This window comes from Artemia sp. Qi Xiang Cuo, chromosome 16, assembly GCF_049724085.1.
Source record: "Artemia sp. Qi Xiang Cuo chromosome 16, ASM4972408v1, whole genome shotgun sequence".
In the NCBI taxonomy this organism is placed as follows: domain Eukaryota; kingdom Metazoa; phylum Arthropoda; class Branchiopoda; order Anostraca; family Artemiidae; genus Artemia; species Artemia sp. Qi Xiang Cuo.
In genome coordinates, this window is record NC_142809.1 from 54745646 (window position 1) to 54759923 (window position 14278).

At 35.7% G+C, this 14278-nt stretch overlaps 1 protein-coding gene across 2 annotated transcripts in view; it reads left to right on the top strand.

The window, feature by feature from the left end:
- LOC148943107 (uncharacterized) overlaps nt 1–14278 on the top strand; it is a 128361-nt gene that overhangs the window by 104964 nt on the left and 9119 nt on the right. For both annotated transcript variants that reach the window (XM_089102510.1, XM_089102511.1), the window contains 2 exons: nt 6021–6704; nt 8367–8514. In XM_089102510.1, the coding sequence (XP_088958636.1) occupies nt 6021–6704; nt 8367–8514 (832 nt within the window). The remainder of the gene's footprint in view (nt 1–6020; nt 6705–8366; nt 8515–14278) is intronic.

Here is a 14278-nt window from a genome sequence, read left to right on the forward strand (position 1 = left end):
GTCTTAAGTTTGAATCGATTATTTATTGTAATTTCTGTTCGTTTCGGATTTCATTTATTTATTGATGGTGATTTGGGGTAGTTTTGCACTTGGAAAATTATTTGAATTTATTCCAGCTAATTTTTGGTTTAATGTTGCTCTTTAATTTTCTTTAAAACTTAATCGTGGAAAAGGTTTTTAAATTAATTTCTACTCGCTTTTTATTGACATATCTTTTTCCTGGGAAAGGAAAAGTATACTTTAAAGCTTTTGTTTTTTTTTTGTTTTGTTTTTTTTTGTTTTTTTATACAAGAATTCTTAGTCTGGCTTACTATTTGTATGTTGGAGAAAATTTTTAAACGATTTTTAATAACATACGCTCTTTTCAAAATCTAGACACACACATATTATGGTTTATAAATTAGTTTTATACCTCCTCAAGTTGTCCTGAAAAATGAAACTTAATACCATTCCCAGAACATTGTATGTATGCTCTTCTGACAATCTAGATGCATCTACACTCTTTTGATTTAGCCCAATTGTGAGAGCAGAAGTAGCAATAGTAGTAGTCCTGAAAGTTTCAGCTTAATGCCTTCAGTCGTTCTTGGAATACTGCTGAAACGTCTTGTGGGCAACCAGCATACACACAGGGCCCTTTGATTTAGTTATAAAGTAACATAAGCTTTTCGTGAAAGTTTCTATTTTATGCCCTATTCTAGGGCATACTTTTTATATCCTATACCCTAGAAAAAGTAATAGTAGGACCAATAGGAGTAGTATTACTGAAAAGTACTAGCATTAGTTGTAAACAGTAATGGTATTCACATTATGCCTTTTTGGTCTAGTATAACATCCCTCCCTCCCCCCCCCCCGGTCAAGCCTTGATAGTTTAAACTTAATACTTTAAGCTGTATCTAAGATATTTCTGATTCGTCCTGTTGATAACCTGCATGCACACGTTTGTTTTTTGTTGTTGTTTTTTTTTTTTTTTTTTTTTTTAGCTCAACATCTCCTCAACAGTCCCTGAAAGTTTTACATTAATACTATTAGCCTTAGTAATTTTACTTCTAACAGCAGCAGTAGTACTACTACTAGTAGTAGTAGCACGCACATAGTGCATTTTTTTTTTTTTTTACTCAACATACCCCTAAGCATGCTCTGAAATCTCCAACTTAAAAGTCTAAGCTGTTCTTGATATACAGCTGATACGGTCATTTGATACCCTTCATACACACAGCGTGTTTGAATTTAGTCTTGATGTCTTGATTTAGTTTTGATTTAGCCATGTCTTGATGCAACCTATGCAACCTACTGCAAAATACTTGATAACTTCAATTCAAGAAAACATTTCCTTAAAATGTTCCTTTAACACTCTTTGACTTGAGTAGTATACATGTATACTTAAAATGTTCCTTTAACACTCTTTGACTTGAGTAGTATACATGTTTGGTTGACTTACATCCCTTTTAACATGCAGTAAAACTGTCAATTTAATACTCTAAGCTGTTTCTGAAATATAGCTTTTACGAACTGCATCCACATAGCGTGTTTCAGTTTAGTTCATAGTAATTGTAGCAGCAGTGGTAGTAGTAGTAGAACGTATGAGCAAAGTGCCTTCTCGGTAGTTTAACGTCCTTCTCAACACGTTGTGAAAGTTTCTACTTATATTCTAAGCTATTCCTGAGAAATTGATCATACATCCTTTTGGCAATCTGAATGCACACAATGTGTTTTGATTTACTTCAACACCCCCTAAATGTCCTATGAAAGTTTCACCTTAATACCCTTAACCTCAGTAGCAGTAGTAGCCTTAGCAGTCGTAATAGTGGTAAGATGCACATAGTGCATTCTGGTTAGTCCACCATCAACCTCAACATGCCCTTGGTCAGTTGATCATGCCTCTCATCATTCCCTTATACTACTTAACTTAAAAATAAACTTTTTTGCATACAGACCAATGGTCTGCGTTGCGCAAGTACTGATCTCTTGATTAAATGTCTTTGGCCGGGAGTGCAATGCTTGGCTGGGGGCAAATCTTCCGGTGCTTCCCGTGTTGCCCCCCCCCCCAGATTACTCCAGGTACCCAGTTAGATCTGGGTCGACTCTGGCAGAGCTTACAGGGTCACACCATTGACCCCCGTTCCAAACCAAATAACCAGCGACATCAAGACTCGAACCTCTGACCTCATGATTTCAAATCCGGAACGCTAACCACTCGGCTACGACGGCTCAATTCCCTGAAAGTTCCAACTTAATACCCTCAGTCATTCCTGAGTTACGCCCTCTTGACCACCTGTCTGTAAATAATGTGTTTTGATTTAGTTCAACACTCCGTCAACATTCTCGGAAGCTTTACTTAAATGTACTTGGTCTTTTTGAACACTATCAAACACGTCCTCTTTCCCAATAACAAATACTATAGGCCTATATGAGCAATGGGCAAATTGAATAACTGTAGGAAGTTGACATCCCCAACAACCTTAGAGATATAGTTACTGGACCTTTCAACTATGTTGAAGAAAATGGTTGTCTTAAACTTTAGGTTGGATGTTCTTTGAGAATTAATGGGCTTGGGAGGAGGGCTGCTTGTCCTCCAATCCTTTTTTACTCTTAAAAGGGGCACTAGAATTTAATATCCAATCCAATGAACTCCTCCAAAAGTTTATATGATGTTTTTATGTTTGATAACGGTGCATCGCCTATGATATTGCTTATATGTCCTTTTGAAAACCTGTATGCCTCCCTTTAAACTCCCTTTTTTGAAACTCCCTTTAAACGTTCCCTTAAAGTTTAACCTTAATACACTTAGCGTCATTAGTTACAGCAGTCGTAGTAGTAGTATTAATAGTATACACATAAGATAATTTGCACTTAACTGAAGTAAGTTTAATTTGATCATCTTAATTCTTGATAATAACTAATATTTGCGAATTTCTGGCTTTTCTCTTATCGTTCTCTTACGGTCAAATTTAAACTAAGGATACTCTCTACTACTGGGTCTGCTTCAATGGAATTCGTCTCTCCACAAAGTCAATTATTACCTGCTAGTGCTTTCCTACTGCCTTATCAGTGGTCTTCCGCAAGGAAGAAGACTTCACTGTCTGGTAGCAGGATAATTTGAAAACCGTCCCGATCTTGTTCTTGGTACTAATACGTTTCGTTTCTTCTCGCGTTCTACTGGTAGTGAAATCAGAAATACCAAATGACTACAGTTCCTACATGATGACTTAAAGATTTTTGAGCCCCTGCCCTGAAAAATTCGGATCCTCTGTCAAGAACTTGTCAAGGTGAGATGACCCGCGGGAAATTTTCGGCGGCCTTATCAGGGTGTTCTGCAAAGAGACATATACAGTTTTACTTTACAAAAAAAAAACATTCAACAAACATCAGAAATAACTCGACAACCAAATTAAGATTAAAAAAAAATCCTGTTGGTGGCTGCATCTTCTAATCACTCTTTAATCAAAAATAAATAAAAACTGATAATTATTAATAAATTCTTATTTTTTCAAAAAAAAAAAGAAGGTAAGAAAAAAAAGTCAAGAAAATAATTTACATTGTCACACTCTAACCATCCCCCCTTCCCTCTTCCTCCCTCCCCTCCCCCTTCCCTCTTCCTCCCCCCAATCTCCGAAAATTATCCTCCTTTTTCAAAAAAAAAATTCTTAAACTCTTTCTTAAAAGAAATTAAGCTATCGGCTGCTCTAATACCATTCGGGCGACCATTCCTTAGCAAAACAGCTGTGTTCCGAAAAGAAAAATTTTTCCTTGCTTTATTGTTTATCCCACTGACCAAATTGTCTACATTTCGTGTAGAATATTCATGGTAGAGAGAATTGCGGGAAAATACATTCCAAGAGTACTCAGGAGATAACATATTCAGACACTGATAGACAAACACTGATAACTGATAATCACTCTGCTGCCCAAGGACAATCTCCACCATGTTAAGGCAAGAGGATTCCGTAAGCTTTCCCAATCTTCTCTTTGGCATTAATACATCTTGCTTCCTCTCGGGTTCGATTGGTAGTCAAATCAGAAATATCCAGGGACTTCAGCTGCTACATGGTGACTTGCAGGTGTTTGAGCACCTACCCTGAAAAATTCGGATCCTCTGTAAAGAACTGGTCAAGGTGAGATGACCCGCTGGAAATTTTCGGCGGCCTTATCAGAGTGTTGTGCAAAGAAGGACAATCTCCACCATGTTAAGGCAAGAGAATTTCGTAAGCCTTCCCAATCTTCTCTTTGGCACTAATACATCTTGCTTCCTCTCGCGTTCGATTGGTAGTCAAATCAAAAATATCAAGTGACTTCAGCTGCTACATGGTGACTTGCAGGTGTTTAAGTACCTACCCTGAAAAACTTGGAGCCTCTTTAAGGAACAGGTCGAGGTGAGATGGCCCACTGGAAATTTTGACGGCCTTGTCTTGGTGTTCTGCAAGGAAGGACATGCTCTACCGAGGTATATTGTTAGCCGCAAGAGCATTCCATAAGCCGTCTTAATCTTCTCTTTAGAACTATCAAATTGTCCTCTCGTGCTTCTCTGGCAGTGAAATTTGGAGTGTTACAATGACTTCAACCGCCACATGGCGACAGGAAAATATATGAAAATCTACATCGAAAGAATTAGAATTGACTGTAAGGAATAATTCAAGACAAGATTGGGGTTCGTCTTGAATTATTGAGCCCCAGTGTCATCTCGTCTATTGGTGTGTTTTCTTCTTTTCTTTTTCTTTCAGCTATAGACAGTCAAATTTTGGGTATTCTCAGACCCAGAATTCCCAAAATTCATTTAAAAAAAAATTATTTAGATATTAAATTTGTTCCAGGATGTACTTACTCTCCAGGATATATTTTTTCTAAGGGATACAAAGCTGTATTTCATTTATTATTATTATTTTTTTTTTTTTTGCATTTATTTCATATAGATAGGAACAAAATGACTCCATTGAAGCGAGACTTTTTTAAGAAAATGACAAGTAAACAACATAAGTGAATATCTTGGCTATATAATCAATAGTTGTCCTTAATGGAATAGTCGGAAAAATAAACAAAAACCATAAGAATAACTCACAAAATATATATCACATTCATTTTAAAAACCAGAATCAAAACAGCCTTAGCGTATCCCTGCGGAACAATGCCATGATTTAACTGAACCCCCATGAAGTAATGACGCTAACGCTCTCTGCATTTTGGTTTTTAGTTTGGTCAGACTTTTTTTTTAATTTTACAAAACAATGATTAGAATTATATTTAAAAATAAAGAGCATGAATTCAAATATAAAAATCTAATGCTGATTAAAAGATTATCAATTTGAGCCGTTACTTTGCGGATATTCAGCTCTGGAAGTTTTGTAAAGCATCGATACTAAGTTTCTTTTGATTTTAATTCAATTTTTATTGATGTCATTTTGACTATTATATTTTTATGGTTTTGGTTAATTGGTCATATATAACTCCAGTGCTTTTAGGTATGATATAAGTATGCATTTTAGAATCTTCAAAGTAGTTTTATGAATTTTATAGATTTTCTTTCTGACGCGTTCTGTCAGGAATCTTAGAAGTGTATGCTATGAGAAGCAGTATAAGCCTAGAATTGGGTCTTTTGAAAAGAAAACATGTTAAAAAAAACAATTTTTACTTCATAATAGATACCGTAGAAAAATTTTAATTAACACATTTTGAAGGCACTTCCATTATACTTTACCCCAAATTGCAAAGGTAAGCATCGACACTAAGTCTCTTTTGATTTTGTCTTTGATTTTTAATTGAATTTTTATTTATGTGATTTTGACAATAATATTTTTATGGATTTTGTTGATTGGTCATCTATTTTGCTGAGGATGGCTATCAGCAAAATTTTTATTAGCTGAAATATTCATATATTGGTTACTTGCTGCTATTATGAAAATTTCGGCTTTTTTGGGTTTTTTGCTTTTGCGTGGTCGAAAGACAGTGTGGTCTTCGTAACTACAAATCAATAAGATACTCGTTGAATGAAGCCTTGTTTAAGGTATCTTCTTCTTCTTCTTTTATAGGTGAAAGCAATGTTTTAATGCAGGATATTACAAACCTTGGCGAAATATTTGACCTTGAAGTGTTAGAAAAACCCACTCCAGGCTTTGAGCCACGACAGCGACTAGCATCCTTACGTAAGGATGATAATCATAAAGCGAATTTCGTTATTTCTGATGATTGCCCTAGTGTTGGTGCTGAGATTGAACTTGATCAAGGATCTTTTAGCAGCCCAAAGTCTTCAAACTGTGAAATGGAACTTTTGGATAATATACCCTTAAGAAAAAGACGTTACAGTTCAAGCAGCGTTGCCGTCCGAAATAAACCTAGGACTATATTCATGGAAAAGAAGGCAGTGGAAACTGCTGATAAATCCTCTGTTTTATTACCCAGCACTGATGCCAACAGTGGTGAAATTCTGGATCTGGAACCGTTGGCGAAAAAAGTAACAGAAGAAATTTTGGCTAAAGCTAGAGAAGAGTCACAACCTGTATTTGCTAAGAAATCCAAGCCAGCTGTAGATCCAATAGTTGAAGATGGAAAATTAAGTATTTCAAGGAGAAATGATAAAGTTGAGGCCCCAACGAGCACGTGCCTGTCGACAGATATATTTTATGGGAATCCAGTAAATAATGAATGTGATGAGAGGTCAGCTTCGGCTATCATTAATTCTACAAACGAACTGGCCATGAGGTCAAATGTCAGGAGTAAGTAGTTTTCTATAATCAGAAATGTTAATTGTTGAGCTTAAAATGAACTGAAATTTTGAAATATAAATATATTTTATGGAAATATAGTAAATAATAAACGTGATGAGAGGTCTGCTTCGGCTGTCCTTAATGCTGCAAACGAACTGGTCGTGAGATCAAATGTCAGGAATAACTAGTTTTCTATAATCAGAAATGATAATTGTTGAACTTAAAATGAACTGAAATTTTGAAATATAAATATATTTTATGGAAATCTAGTAAATGATGAACATGATGAGAGGTCTGCTTCGGCTGTCCTTAAAGCTGCAAACGAACTGGCCATGAGGTCAAATGTCATGAGTAATTAGGTTTCTATAATCAGAAATGATAATTGTTGAACTTAAAATGAACTGAGATTTTGAAATATAAATATATTTTATGAAAATATAGTAAATGATGAACGTGATGAGAGGTCTGCTTCGGCTATCATTAATTCTACAAACGAACAGGCCATGAGGTCAAATGTCAGGAGTAAGTAGTTTTCTATAATCAGAAATGTTAATTGTTGAACTTAAAATGAACTGAAATTTTGAAATATAAATATATTTTATGGAAATATAGTAAATGATGAACGTGATAAGAGGTCTGCTTCGGCTGTCCTTAATGCTGCAAACGAACTGGTCATGAGGTCAAATGTCAGGAGTATGTAGTTTTCTATAATCAGAAATGTTAATTGTTGAACTTAAAATGAACTGAAATTTTGAAATATAAATATATTTTATGGAAATATGGTAAATGATGAACGTGATGAGAGGTCTGCTTCGGCTGTCCTTAAAGCTGCAAACGAACTGGCCATGAGGTCAAATGTCATGAGTAAGTAGTTTTCTATAATCAGAAATAATAATTGTTGAACTTAAAATCAACTGAAATTTTGAAATATAAATATATTTTATGGAAATCTAATAAATGATGAATGTGATGAGAGGTCTGCTTCGGCTGTCCTTAATGCTGCAAACGAACTGGTCATGAGGTCAAATGTCAGGAATAAGTATTTTTCTATAATCAGAAGTGATAATTGTTGAACTTGAGATGAAATGAGATTTTGAAATATAAATATATTTGATGGAAGTCTAGTAAATGATGAATGCGATGAGAGGTCAGCTTCGATCCTTAATGCTGCAAACGAACTCGCCATGAGGTCAAATGTCAGGAGTAAGTGAAGTTTTCTATAATGAGAAAGTGACACCGTATAATCTTGGAATGAAATGAAATTTTAAACTATAAATCGTTTTAAAATTAATATCAGATTGAAGCATAATTTTTGGGTAAAGGATTTTGGGTGATTAAATTTAGACATTATTTGAAATAGCGATAGGCAACAGGTGATGTAAATATTATGCTTACAACAGATTTGGGGTTAAAAACCAGTATGAAAGCAAGCACAGCATTCCTGGAATCGCCTAAAACGTTTAGAAATTGAAATTTAATTAATCTACTGTATGTTTAAGGACTATCAGAGGCGTCAGTAGCCAAAATATTTGACTAGAATGAAAAGCCAATGGATTTTGCCGACTTAATAGTCATTTTACTGCCGAAATTTTGGCAGAATCCTGAGGAAAGGTATAAAAATCCCTTATTTTATCTTTTTATTTATTATATTTCATTTATGTTTGTTTTTAGGCTCTATGAGTGACTGTACTTTTGAAAAGCAATTTCGCAGCACATCCGGTAAATGGGTAGTAAAAGTGGAGCGTCTTTCACAAGTTCAGGTGAACAGAATCCAAGGTACTTTGAAGAATCAGCACAAATATGTGAAATCAAAAAATAGGTATGTCTTAATTATATATAACTAATAACCCTATAACTTTAATAGATATTCCAGTGTTGGGCGATATTTTGATTAATCGATGTATCGATATTTTTACTTTCGATATTTGATGTATCGATTTCGATATTCTGGATCAGTTTTTTGCTATCTCATGGATTTGCTGAAGTTTAGTAACACAAATGGTAAATAAAGGGTACTTTGTATAGCTTTTGGTACTTGTTAAGAATCCAGTAGTCACGCGAGAATTGTATTGAGAGAACAGATAGGCATTACCCGATACTTATATGAGACACTATATAAACAAAGTGTTTCTCACACCGGGAACTATATTTAAACTTAGTTTTATGGGGTTTAGGGGGAATAAAAGGTACTTAGGTTGGGTTAGGTTAAGCTATGTATTTAATATATGCTATGTTTTACCCACACCCACCTTAATGTGCAAATATATAGCCCAAATTTGTTTCTAAACTATTATATTTTCATCCTATTTTGTTTTATTTCAATAGCATTAACGAAACTTCACTTATCGTGTGACTACTGGATTCTTATCAAGTACCTAACTTTGTTTCCCAATTCGAATAATATAAAATCAAACAATAAAAATAAACTTCAAATTCATAAATGAAAATAACAAAAACCCGGAATTTGAATTATTCGGGCTCAGGAAAAGAGAAAAATAAACTACTGGCTATTCAAAAACATCAGCATGTCAATGTTTTTCCCTGAGAGTCAGTTCCGCCTTTCAGTGATTATCTGGCCAGCCTTGGAAAAAACTTTTTCAGAAAGGACACTGGTAGCGGGCACAAGTATGAATTTCATTGGAACTTCGTACAGGTATTTTTGGGACCCCATGGTACGAAACTTCCACCACTTGAGTGGGCAAGTTTCTCTTGAAACTATTAGCTCCCTATTGAAAGTTTGCAGAGCCACACTGGACTTGACTGTTGTCAAAGCATGTTCGGCATCGAATATAAGGACCTCATCATGTAAACCTAACAAACTGGCTTGATTTTAACATAACTGCATTACAAGGACAGCGATGGTACTTGTATATTTTGATCGAGATTCAGCAGCCAGCAAGGCCAAATCAATCTTGTTTGCAATTTTGCTCTCAACTGTAAAATATCGTCAGGTGAAATATACATTTTCTTGAAACGCGGGTCAAGATATGTGGCAATTGCGATGGGTCGGACTTGACCAAGGCTTATAAACCTACAAAGCAAAGCCTTTCAAAGCTCATCAGCCACATTCGAGAGTTCACCAGAATCTACCTGAAGAAGGTGGCGTCTCAAGGTAATAGACAAAGACAAGACTTTCGAAATGGAGTGAAAACTTTCAGATGAGATCTCAATAATTACCTCTTCAAAGGGCGTAAACACCGCAATCACGTTTGAAATAACGCCCCACTCATTGTCATTGAGTATGAGGTCCCCTTTACCGAGAAGCGCAAGCGAGCTTGTTACCGACTCTTTCAAATCTTGCAGACTACGCAACATAGTGAGAAGCGAATTCCATCTAGTGGTCACATCAAGTTTTAGTTTTTTGGTGCAAACATTGTCAATAGAGATTGAACCTGACGCAACTTGTCGGTAGCTACACCACTTCATCTGAAAAAGCTGACAATATTTCTAGCCTTTTGGACGAGAGGCAACAATTCAGCAGTATCATTACTAGCACCCCCTACAATCAAATTTAGAGTATTTGCGAGGCACAAAACCTGTGTCCATTCGGTATCTACTTGGGATGCAGCATCCTTTACGACCCGAACTACATTCGCTCCATTGTCAGTTACTACAGCAACAACCTTTTCCTTGATCCCCCATTCAGTGGCAATTTTCATAAGGTGAGCCTTAATAGCATCAGCAGTATATATATATATATATATATATATATATATATATATATATATATATATATATATATATATATATATATATATATATATATATATATATATATATATATATATATATATATCTTAATTTATCTATGACAGATAGCTCCTTTTCTTTGACAGAATTTTTCAGACTGAGAAAATTCACCCTGTCTGATCGGCTAGTTTAGCTTTGATAACATTCAAAATCCCAACTTTTCATTAGGACATCATTTGTTTGGAACTTTTTATTCTCAGTTAGTAATAATTCACGCGTATCTGACTCGGGAGCCGGAAGTGAATTCTTGCGAAAAAGATGCAAGGGTAAGATGTAAGATAAGGATAAATAAAATCAATTATAAATAAGAGAATTCAAACCTGCAAAGAATGTCGAAGATGTATGCTGAAAATTTGCTGAATTTTCTTGTGGTGGATTTTCTGCGGGGAAAATAGGGGGTTAGAGACCCCTAAAAAATATCGGTTTCGATAATACGTTTCGATATTCAATATCGATATTTGGTCTGATATACCGATGTATCAATATCGATATCAAATATCGCCCAACACTATCCCAGTCCATCTTAAAGCAATTATTATTTCTGAAATGGGGAGGGAGGGAGTTAACAGGTGTATTTAGCCGAAATTTCTGATACTAATACCGCTCTTTTTCCTCTATTAAATAAAAAAAACAAGTTTTTTTAACTGAAAGTAAGGAACGACGTTAAAACTTAAAACGAACAGAAATTATTCCGTATATGAAGGGGGCTGTCCCCTCCTCAACGCCTCGCTCTTTACGCTAAAGTTTTTTTATTGTTTAAAAAAATAGAGTTGTGAGAAAGTCAAACTTTAGCGTAAAGAGCGAGGCGTTGAGGAGGGGACAGCCCCTTCATATACGGAATAATTTCTGTTCGTTTTAAGTTTTAACGTCGTTCCTTACTTTCAGTTAAAAAAACTTGTTTTTTTTATTTAATTTTTGAACGTTTTTGAATTAATGCAGGTTTTGATTTTGGCTCACCGTACATGAATAATTAAAACAAAATTTGCATATTATATTTGGTTAAATGGCTTTCTCGAAACTTGTTTAATTTTATTTACGAACGTTTTTATTAGTAATAAATATACGTAACTTAGAATTAACTTACGTAACGAACTTCTATATTCATAAATTTTTAACACGTATATTAGGGGGTTCGCCCCTAGTCAGTACCCTGCTCTTTAAACTATAGTTCGAATTTTTTTTCCAGTTCTTTAAAAATGACCTCTTAATCACAATCAGTTGATCAGTTGAAAAACTTGTTTTTTTTTTATTTAATTCCTGATCTTTTTCTTTAATAATGCTGGGAAATCCGGCGCCCCCGGCGTAGCACTGTCCCTTCCCCCCGGGAAACTTCCGGCCTGGAACGTTCCTTCCATATAGCCCCCGCCCCTCTCCGTCCCCCCCCTACCAGAAAAAATCTCCTCTGAAAAAGTCTGTATATTTCCCAATAACCAATACTATATGTTAACATTGAGTAAAGTTCATAACTTTCAGCCCTCCCCCTGGGGACTTCGGGGGATCAAGTCATCCTAAAAGACATTTTTATCATATTTTCGACCATGCTGAACAAAATGGCTAGCTCAAAATTTTGATCGGGTGACTTTGGGAAAAAAATGAGCGTGGGAGGGGGCCTAGTTGCCCTCAATTTTTTTTGGTCAATTAAAATGGGCACTATAAATTTTAATTTCGGTTCAAATTAGCCCTCCTACTATATTATTGGACCACTGGGTGTATACTATCACCCATGGTAAAAAAAAAAAAAAAAAAAAAAAAAAAAAAAAAATAAACACGCAACCGTGATCTTTATTATGGCAAAAAATGGAAAATTCCAAATTTTTGTAGATAGGAGCTTGAAACCGCTACAGTAGGGTTCTATTATACGCTGAATATGATGGTGTGATTTTCATTAAGGTTCTATAACTTTTAGGGGTCTTTCCCCCTTTTTTCGAAAATCAGCCAAATTTTCTCAGGCACGTAACTTTTGATGGGTAAGATTAAACTTAATGAAACTTATATGTTTGAAATCAGAATTAAAATCTGACTCTTTTGATGTATCTATTGGTATCAAAACCCCGTTTTTTAGAGTTCCGGTTACCATTGAGCCGGGTCGCTCCTTTCTTACAGTTCGTTACCACGAACTGTTTGATGGGTAGTCTGATATCTTAAAATCTGTGCAGTACTAACTCTGGGGGGGGGGGGTTCATGGCCGTAAATAGAAGGGTTCTAATCCGGATAATTATGAGAGAGGTGTTTGCCCTTACGGATAATCCCAGGGAAAATTCTCGTCCTTTTCTCTCCGCGTTGAGGTACGATAACTTTCACACTGTATGTACTAGGCTACACGTCAAAAAAGATAATACGGTTCATATTTTGGACCTAGATAAATCTAAGTATTTCCTCACTGATCCCTTCAAGGGACTAATAGTTTTATGGTCACTGATCCCTTCTGATCCCTTTAAGGGATCCCTCACTGATCCCCTTCAAGGGACTAATAGTTTTGTTGTGCACCCAACCTGATACCTTGAACCCTATCTACAAACGTCGATACGTGCAGATTCAAGCCTGAAGGGGAGTCCTAGATGATTTATCAGGAGGGGGAGGATTCTAGAATACAAGTTGTAGTCCTACTTTTTCTTTTTGATTATGTCCTTTGTTCAAAAGCTCTCAAGGAAAAACAATAACAAACATCTGATGATTAGTAGTTTTTGATTTATTTTGTTTCTACTGGTGATGTCGTTTCTTTAGAAAAAGACCTAACAGAATTTCACAACTCTCTGGACTCACTTCTAGCCCAATTTTTTCGAGGCCACGTAAACCCGTTTCCTCCCTGTGTGCCAGTATAGGCCAATTAATTTCGACGGATACTAAAGTAATTGAAACTAAACAAAAAATTAATTTAAAGTAATTTAGTAAATTAAATTAGTTTAAGTTGTTATAAAGTAATTTCTTTTCTCGGGTTAGGCTCCAATTTAATGAGAATAAGATCAGTGATCATTAGTGGGAATAAGAGGGAGGGGGTTCCGAAATGTAATAAAAATCTGTTCATAGTGGGGAAATTGCTTTCTGGATAAGCTTTCTTTGATAGAATAGAATAGGATAGAATTTATTTGCGCTAAAAGCCTATGGGCCATGACAAAAAATATAAACAAAGAACCGTTACAGAAATTGCACAAATCCTAACCTAATCCTACAGAAATCTTCTTCTATGATTCATCGCGAGACGAAGGAACCGTGCCAAGCTTCTGATACCCATAAAACACTCATCCACACACACTCTCACCAACCAATGAAAATTATAATCCCCCCCTACCAAACACTTCAAGCCTCTAATCGCTCAGCTCCTCAAATTTACACTTCAAGTGATAAACGCTCTTATCTAAACCTCCACACATAGGACAAAAATAAGGACCTGCCTTTGACCTTTCCCTCTCAGTAAACTTACTTCTTTGGCCCTGTGGCAAACAATCAGCCCTCATTTCAATTAATAACTTTATTTCATTTTTATTCAAACCCACATTAAAAAATAAAACTTCAACCCAAATCTCCTTCGACCGACAATAAAGATCCAGTGAATTCGAAAGCGAACGCTGGGCCTGCCATGACTGTATTTCTTGGTCCTGTAAAATCATTTCAACTAATCTACTTACTTTGTCCACCATATCCTAGAGCCCTAAAACACCCCGTCCCCCCTTCCCATATGGCTTAGTCCACACTGATCTAATACACTCTTAATTTGGTACGGCCACCCGCCTACCTGAGCTACCCTTCAACATTTCTAAACAAGCCGCCTTCATCACCCGCACCCTAGGCATCACTAAAAAAAATTTCCAAAAGGCTAGCCCACGTTAATTAGC